The sequence below is a fragment of the Coffea eugenioides genome, chromosome 5 (genome assembly GCF_003713205.1).
Source record: "Coffea eugenioides isolate CCC68of chromosome 5, Ceug_1.0, whole genome shotgun sequence".
In the NCBI taxonomy this organism is placed as follows: domain Eukaryota; kingdom Viridiplantae; phylum Streptophyta; class Magnoliopsida; order Gentianales; family Rubiaceae; genus Coffea; species Coffea eugenioides.
The window spans coordinates 42,979,479-42,988,654 of NC_040039.1; the positions used below are offsets into that span (position 1 = coordinate 42,979,479).

The 9,176-nt window shown below is 36.1% G+C and overlaps 1 protein-coding gene across 1 annotated transcript; it reads right to left on the reverse strand.

Annotated features, from left to right (window-relative positions):
- Positions 1-1,198: 1,198 nt before the first annotated feature.
- LOC113771729 (malonyl-coenzyme A:anthocyanin 3-O-glucoside-6''-O-malonyltransferase-like) lies at positions 1,199-2,641 on the reverse strand. Its single transcript, XM_027316296.1, has one exon. The coding sequence runs from the start codon at positions 2,639-2,641 to the stop codon at positions 1,199-1,201; it is 1,443 nt and encodes a 480-aa protein (XP_027172097.1).
- Between the last annotated feature and the right edge of the window lie 6,535 nt (positions 2,642-9,176).

A 9,176-nucleotide genomic window follows, 5' to 3' on the forward strand; every position in this document is an offset into this window, starting at 1 on the left:
TCCCTTAGGTGGCTAATGTGTGGATGAACTGAGTTTGAGTGGGTAAACTGCTGTCTGGGGACTGGCATTGTCATGTAACAAAATTCCAACTCAAAAGACTTTTCTCTAGTGGCATTGTCATCGTGTCACGTCACTTTTCTCTAGTTTTTCTTTTTACTAGTCCACTACTTTGGAGTTTGGGCTATACAATCCATCAATTATCGTTCAAATTATTGTGGCTCTAAGTCTCAATTATCGGTCATTATCAAGTTTTTGATCTTTCTAAGCCGTTACTTTTGACTATACAATCCATCAATTATCGTCCAAAGCTACACATTTGATGTGCTAGATTTTTTTTTTTTTTTTTAATTTTGAAAAAATGTGCTAGATTTTCACTTCCACAATTGAGACCGCATAGTTTTTTTCACTTGTAAGCATGAGACTGGATATTTCAATCTTTTGAAAAGTCCACGTTTATTCTATTTCATTTCCAAGTTCCAACGGTTCTATATAGTTTTATTCATGTCTTTCACAAAAAAAAAAAATTATTTTAAAAGGAACGGAATTGATTTCTTACAATTTTTACTTGTCAGTGGAAACAAATACCTCGTTAGATCTAGGGAAATCAGAAAAAGATGGACATATTCCAATATAACACGACAAGATTATACGACATTTGTTATATTATTGTCAACACAGTACCTGTTGTTGCCACGCATGATAGAAGAGGCTTCCCGTCCATGTTTTTCCTAGATACCACATTGCTTATTTTTTTTTTTTTTTTTTCTGACGGAGTGGGTGTCCGGATCAAGTCCTTAAAGGCGGCCTGACTAATCCCACTTCGGCCCGGCCTAGCGCCCCAACTAGACCTAGCACGTTAGATGCACGGAGAAGCCGATGTTGCTGCGGAGATTCGACCCCGGGACATGAGGATCCGAGGAAGAGGCGCCAACCACCAGCCCATTCACGTGGGGGCTCGTATTGAATACAACAAATTTTCATTCATAAGTCTTATTCTAGACCGATTTACCCTTCCTAGGCATAATTGCTCTTTGCAGATCCTAAGATCTTCTATAATTCAAGAAATCAAGTGTATAAGATAATCTCATTGTATTATCATAATTGGTAGTACTAACAAATAAAGTTGTTACCAGTACGTAGCAACCAAAAACTAGAAACGACATACAAGCGTCCCAAAATTAACTTTTACCGTAGAATTTTACAGAGAATTAAGCCGGTCGTTAAAAATAACCGTAAAAGCATCCATTCTTGGCTTGGAAAGGGATAAGCCAACCTCAATATCTCCATCTGATTCTCTACTCCCACTAAGAGAAATGGCCCCTGAAGTATCAATCGAAATGAACTCGAACTTTTTAGGCTTTCCCCATCCAAAATCCAGATTGTAATAGTTATACCTTGGTGAGCCAGCCACGGAAACAAGCCTGCCCAAATTTATACCTGCAGGCTCCAGCAACCACGTGTCAGCATCATCGAAGAGTGAATCATTGTTCTTCAATCTCTGATGAATGCCCTCCCCGATTAACTCAACTGCAACTGGAAATCCTTCTTCTCCAATTAACTTTCCATTTTTTTCATTTTTCCTAATAAGTGTTTGGCAATTGCCAAAATAGTTGGAAGGTAAAGGTGGATCCATACGTCCTCTACAATCAGCCAGGCAATAAAAGTGTTCCGCCTCACCTTCACCCACTTGTTCTCCACTTGGACCACGACATTTTACCAAGCAAGTCCAAACATGGGCACAAATTACCGTAAATGATGATAAATGAACTAATTGTGGCCGTTTTTGCAGGGCTAAGCTCTTGAGTTTTTCAATATTGTTTCTGCTAATAACAAAAGATCTGCGAACTTTGTCTGTTTTGGTCATCGGTTTTGCTGTAGTATCAGTAGAACTCTCATTTTGAAAAAGCTTTATGAAGACGACCCCTTGGTCCCAAAAAATTGAGCTAAGTCCCTTTGTGTCTTTGATCATAGTCCTATCGTAACATGGTGGAGAATCACTTACTAGAGTTGCTGCAACATCATCTCTGTCGATATTATCTTCGAGACATTTGGAGCATAAAGCAGCCCACGTCTTCATAAATCTGAAAACGCTGCCGGCATCTCCGACAGTGTGGTGGTTTGAGATTCCAACAGACATTCCACAGTCTGGAAATAGTGTAACTTGAAGAGCAAGAACCGGGGTAGTCCAGGCTGTGGATCCGGAATCATCCTGATTAGATGGTTTCAATTCAGGAATCAAAGGATGAAAATCACAACAATTCCGTGCATGGTTTGCTGTAAGATAATTGAAATCAGTCGTGGTACACTCGGCAATGATTAGTGCTAGTGAACTTCCACTTTTGTAACGAATTTCGGGCGTGCCGGAATTTGAATTGGAAGGAACTATCAAATTCCCGGCTAGGGGAAGAAAATGTTGGAGCGTCAAGGAGAGCGAATGTTCAAGCTTAGGAATGATGTGCTCGATGAAATGTGCTCTAGAGAGCTGAGGTACTTCATAAAGGACGAGGCGTTCAATAGGGGGAAAGTGCAACCAGTGCATATCAAGGAATGTTAAAGGAAGAGACATTGCAGTGACCGCCGCAGACGACGGCGGTGACACTAAAGAGTACTTAAGCACGGTGACTGCATCGGGTGTAGCCATTTTACCTTCGTTGGTGCTATATTGCGTGTTTGATCGAAAGATGTTCTCTTTCCTCTTCTCTACTTTATTTGGTGTAGTTAGCGAATGGATATATGAGCTCGTATGTGTGGTCAAGAGTGCAGAATGAATATATATCACACATCTGAATAGTCGCCAGCGGCCTTCGGCCACGTAGCAAGGGGGCCCACCTATCCTCCCACTTGCCTGTCGACAGACATAAGATGTTGGATCCTTTTGGCACGTGTGTGTAAATATATATATATATATTATCAACATCACATTTTTCCATTTTTAGGAAGGGGACAGACTCAATTAGATCATTAGGAACCAAAGAAAACTAGACGGTGCCCATTGTCACTTGTTGAATTTGGAGAAGTCTCGTGAAGTAATAATTGATGGGAGGTAAGATTCGAAATATTAACCTCTCACCCCATAAAGACTTTAAGTACCTTTGTAATATTAATTGCTTAGGGATCGTTGGATGGATGAAAAAATAATTAGAAATGCTTTAGTTGAGTTTCATCTAATTTTATGTTGTTGGTAAATTTTTTTGCGTAATTTTATGTGTAATTCTATACTTTCTAAGTTTTAATGTACGTGTGACTCTCATGATATTTACTTAATACATGACAATAAATAATTATTTAGATGTATATTAAATCTTGTTAAAATTACATTAACAGACATAACTAGACCAAATTCCAAAGTTGACCCTATACATACGCCATTTTTTCCTATTACCACAATGCGACTCTTTTTTTTTTTTTTTATTACATGTTGATCAAGCCACTCCGCAAACATCCTTGCTGCAATGGGTCCCTAAACATCTCCCCAATTTAGCTAAGTGATCCGCACAACTGTTCCCTTCTCGCCATATATGTTCCAATCTACTCAACATGTCTCTTATCTCTGCTACCATGTTCCAATGTTGGCTCTCATTTGAAGCTGACTCAAGCAATGAAACAGCGACCTTGGAATCTGACTCAATGACTACTCTTCTATATCCTGAATTCCAAGCAATTCGTAGTCCCAGAAGAATAGCCCAAAGCTCTGCAGCCACATTACTTGCATTACCCAGGTTAGCGCTAAATCCTTCAATCCAGTGACCATATTCATTTCTGATCAACCCTCCAGCACTAGCTTTCCCTGGATTGTGGTTAGAAGCTCCATCAACATTTAGTTTAACCCATCCTTGTTTGGGTTTTTTCCATTTAATGTATTGCAGCTGCTTTCTTCCAGTCCCGTGGAAGTTTGAATTTAGTTCCTGAACATCAATCACTTGCTTCACGAGCTGTTCCGAACGGACTCTCATTTTCCTATCCAGGCCCTGATGTATCCATTCATTCCTAGCTGTCCATGCCCAATGAACCACCCGCTGAAACAATAGAGGCCAGAAAATCTCCCTGTTGCTACCTATTTCGCCTTCCTTAATGTTCCAATCTACCCATTGATTTAGAGATTTTGACTTGAACTCCCTCCAATATTTCTGCTGAACTAACTTGCTCCAGATACCACTTGTCCATTCACAATCACGTAGCGCATGAATATTAGTTTCACTTTTTGCCCCACAAATCTCACACTGTCCAATAGGATGCAGGTGTCTGTTGTGCTTCTCTGAGTTGGTGAGCAGCCTTCCATGTCTTACAATCCACAACAAAAACTGCCTTCTCCCCGGGCCCTTGAGTTTCCGTCGCCTTTCCCATGCCATGCCATGTTTCATTATGGTTGCTTGCTGCCCATCTAAATCATAAGCCGAAGAGCTTGCTGATTGCGACTCTTTGCAGTTCCTGCAGAGCAACATTAATCAACAGGTCTACCATGCTTCTAAGTTCTAATATACTATCTATTGAAATAATGCAACATTGCCTGTAGCCAAAAGTTGCCATTCTTGCATTTATGAGTTAGATAAAAGTCATCCACGTGGATAGAAGAAATCCTGCAATTATGAGGCTAATTCCTTAGATTATCCATGAAAAAAAATCGATTAATTGTTGATCTACAAACGGAATGTCTAAAACTGTGCCTGTCCTGCTAACAACACGACAAGCATAGTAAAGTTAGAGGCGGCAAAAAAAAAAAAAAAAAAAACCTGACAGCTTTATTTTTTTTTCCAGATATTGTTTCCTGTTGGGCTGATTTTTTTTTTTTAAGGTAACCTGAAGTAATGATTTTCGCGTAGGCTTGTCAACTCCTGTAATTCAGCAATGCTTCTGGAAAGGTATGATTGCTTCTTAAAAGCTAAGAACAGATATAGTCATGCCCAGAAACTCTTCTCTGTCTAGTCAAGATAACTTGACAGTATGCTTATAGAAGGAATCAGCTACAACCTAAACGGCTATGTAATGAGTACTAATATTCTCTTTCATTTAGCAATTGTGTTTAGACATCATTGAACATGTGCAGTTAATTGTTCATGTCTGATCTGCTACAAGATAAGTTAATGGCCAAGTCAGAGGAGTCGGTCTTAAATTTAGTTCTTGTATCTCTTGCCATTGATATTTCTTGAGACAAATTGGAGCACTATATTGAGAAAATTGAGTTGTGACTACATCTAATACCCTTGCTTCAAGGGATTCTCTCCAAGTTTGGAAAATTCTTTATGCCGCCTCAGTTACATCTGATGTTGCATCTCCCACATAGAGATGAAACAATTGAATGCACAAACAATGGTTATGGATGCAATCCTATTTAGATGTATTCCTCTGGTTTCTATGGACAAGTTTTGGTTAGTTTCCGAACTGGTATCTTTTGCAGTAGCCTTCCTTTTATTTGGCTTTGTAAGCACCGTAAGCATAGTTTTAGAAGACCATCCTATTAGATCAATATTTGTCTGATTTTTTTTTGGATCGATACACTAAGGAAGAAGTATTTTTTTTTTAATCTTTGGTGAATTTAGTGAAGCTTAATTGAAATTTTCACTTTACTTTTTCATTTATCCTTGTTTGTGCACTCTTAACTTGTCGATGACTTAGATGGTAATAGCTTACTAATATATGATACTACACAAAAAGAGCTGCTAAAGTGTATCTAAAAAGGAGAAAGGATTTTTCAGAATTTGTCAAACTTTGACTTATGAATATCTGAAAAATGAAAAGTTACACAACGAAGCCTTTAATTCTACCAAATCTTGTGCTCTGATTGTTATCTTCACAAAAAGTGTATAGCTGTTTAATCAACTACCAAAAAAAAACAAGAAAAAGAAAAGTGATGGACCTTGTCTCCGTTTCTAAGAAACAAAAAACAGATAAATCCAAAGATTGAAGTTTGGAGCTTCAATCCAAGTTTATAACAAAGTCCAAATTCCACCTTCATACATCAACAGATAAACCAGATGCAAAGTAGATGAAGATCAAAGGCAATAGTTAAGTAGAACAATTTCTAAGATACAAAGTCTCAAACTGTATGCGGGCCGGTTATCATGAAGCACCTAACTTAGTAGGAAAGAAGAGTCAGCCAAAGCTGCCAAAGGATCACTCCCAGTCTAAAAACAAAAAAAACATCTCAAGTGAACAAATACTTGCACCGTTGCACGCAGTTCTTGGCATGACAGTTAACAAAATTTCATGAAGAAAGAGGTTAAAGAGGTTCAAACAAGTACAATTACACTTTAATCCAAGGGTCGTCATTGTTTTAAGGCAAAGAACTATCAAATTCCCTGCGAGGGGAACAACATGTTCCAGCGTCAAGGAGAGGAGTTTTTTTTGCCAAAATAACACTATTGCTAAAAAAATATTCTCAATATGATTCACTTTCAAATTTTATTCCCATAATGATGTTATTGTTGCCATCTAGTTATCCTAATTGCCATGTAGAATAACAAGAAAGGAAAATTCTAATCTAGTTTATAGTTTTCAACATGAACTAAAATTTTAAATTTTTTATTATAGAGGTACAAGAAGATTGCAGAACTTTTATAATTTCCTTATAATTATTTAAAATAAATTCTACCATTATTGACCTTGCTATTATTGGTTTCTGAATTTTTTAAATGTATCAAACCTGTTGCATATTTTTTTTTCAAAAAAAAAATATTAAAAATACAAAAATTGCAACAAAAATCGTAAACAATTACAAAAACTTCAAGACTATCATATTTGTTTATATTATCCTTTCTATTTCTTGAAAAGACAAGGGAATAATCTTCATTTGCCTTGTGATTATCGACTTGAGAAGCATATTTTTTAGATGCTGATAATATAAATATTGACTTCTTAGAATTACGTTTGACAAGGAAAAGATAACGAAAGAAAAAAATGCGGGAAAGTTTAGAGAGAAAATTGGAGAAGATATTAGATGGAAAAGAGAAATGGAGGATGCCTTTTATCTCCATCTTGGCACATATGCAGCTTAAGTGACAAAAAAGAATCATAAAAATAATAAATTTTAAAATTAGATTACTTTGGCTACATATTTTGGGAGAAGATTTATTTTGGCAGAAAACTCTCGAGGAGAGTGAATGTTAAAGCATAGAAATGATGTGATCGACAAAATGGGCCACAGAAGGTTTGGGGAACTTCATGAAGGACAAGTCTTTGGATACTGGAAAAGCACAAGAATATCGTATCAAGGAATGTTAAAACTTAAAAGGAAGCGACATTTCACTAGCCGCAGTAGACAATGGTGGTGAAACAAGAGTGCTTAAGCACAGTGATCGGTTCCGCCTTAAGATGCGTTTGAAATTGCAGTAACTTATTAAAAAATATTTTTATAATAAAATTTTTAATAAAAATACTTATTAACTACTAAGTGCTTTTAAATATATTATTTGAAAATATAATTCAATAAATATTTATTATATTAAATAATGTGTAATTTAAAATTTTTTATAAGTTTTTATCTCTTTATTTGGTTCATAATATAGAATAAGATGATTAAATTTGATATTTTATTTTTTAAATCATAAAAGTTACTCTAAAAGCACCATATTTGAACTTTAGCTAAAAGTGCTTGTAACATCAAAAGATCTATTCCTAATTTTGTGGAATGATATTTACCAAATATTTTAAAAGTATTTTCAGCACATAAAAATATTTTTTTACCAAAAATACCACAACCCCAAATAAGGGCTTAGCTATTTTCCCTTGGTGTTATTTGTGTATATGATGAAAAGATTCCTTTGTTTTGATGGGAGCATTTGTATTTTTTCAAATTATCCAAAATTTAAAAACACATGTTGAGAAAAAAATTAAGGAAAATCTGAAAATTGGAAAAAAAAAACGTACGCGTGTCTCTCTCTATATATATACGCACAAGTGCCGACTTCTACATTACTCTTGCTCCCATTTTTACTTTTAACTCATCTAAGTGAGGGTGCAATTGTATCTATCGCTTCTGGCAAAAAAAAAAAGAAGAAGAAGAAGAAGTGAGGGTGCAACTGTACTAAGGGAGATTAGAGGGAGTGATTTACCTTGATTTATTACAGTGCCATTAGGTTTGTACCCTGTGTTTCACTAGATGACCAATTCATCTATGGTAAAAATTGAAAGAAAGGACTTTTCCTGTGTTTGACTGGTCAACTACTGTCTGGGACTGGCGTTGTAATCAATGTCACTTAAGTTGAAAAGACTTTTCACTAAATACAAAGGAACTATTCCATCAGGTCATTGTCAAGTTTTTGATCTTACAAAGCCACTACTTTTGACCACACAATCCATTGTTTTGGACCATACCAAGTTAAAATTTTCTAAGTGTATCCGATATGTTTGGTAGCGATCCATTTCTAAACATTTCTCTTTTAGTCTTTGATGAAAATGAGACGTTAACTAAACTAAATATTTCTTAACCCATTTCTTCTCGAGAAACAAGTGGGCTATTTCTTTGTAAAATTGTGCTCAATTTCATATGTGACAATCCCGCCAAGATTTCTTCATTAGTTGGGGGAAGGAATCGAATTTTTTGAGGAACGTATCGAGAGAGAATTTGATTTGGTTAGACAATGTATGGCTGGTAAACAAGGATCGATTTTTTAGCAAGATACGGAATGTATCGTCAAATATTCAATATGATTCCACAAGATCTAGTTTCGTTCAAGTAACGGATTTTAGTCAACTAAAAGGATCTTTGATCAATCTAGAGATCATTTGGATTCTATTAGTAATGAGGATTCGGAATATCACATATTGATTAATCAAAGAGAGATTCAACAACTAAAAAAAGATCGATTCTTTTGGATCCTTCCTTTCTTCAAACGGAACGAACAGAGATAGAATCAGATCGATTCCCGAAATGCCTTTCTGGCTATTCCTCAATGTCCTGGCTATTCACAGAATGTGAGAAGCAGATAATCATCTGCTTCCGAAAGAAATCGAAGAATTTCTTGGGAATCCTATAAGATCCGTTCGTTCTTTTTTCTCTGATAGATGGTCAAAACTTCATCTGGGTTTGAATCCTACTGAGAGGTCTACTAGAGATCAAAAAATTGTTGAAGAAACAACAAGATCTTTCTTTTGTCCCTTCCAGGCAATCGGAAAATAAAGAAATGGTTAATATATTCAAGATAATTACGTATTTATAAAATACCGTCTCAATTCATCCT

Excerpts from the sequence above, each read along its gene's own strand:
- LOC113771729 (XM_027316296.1), bottom strand. The coding sequence starts at position 2,641 with ATGGCTACACCCGATGCAGTCACCGTGCTTAAGTACTCTTTAGTGTCA.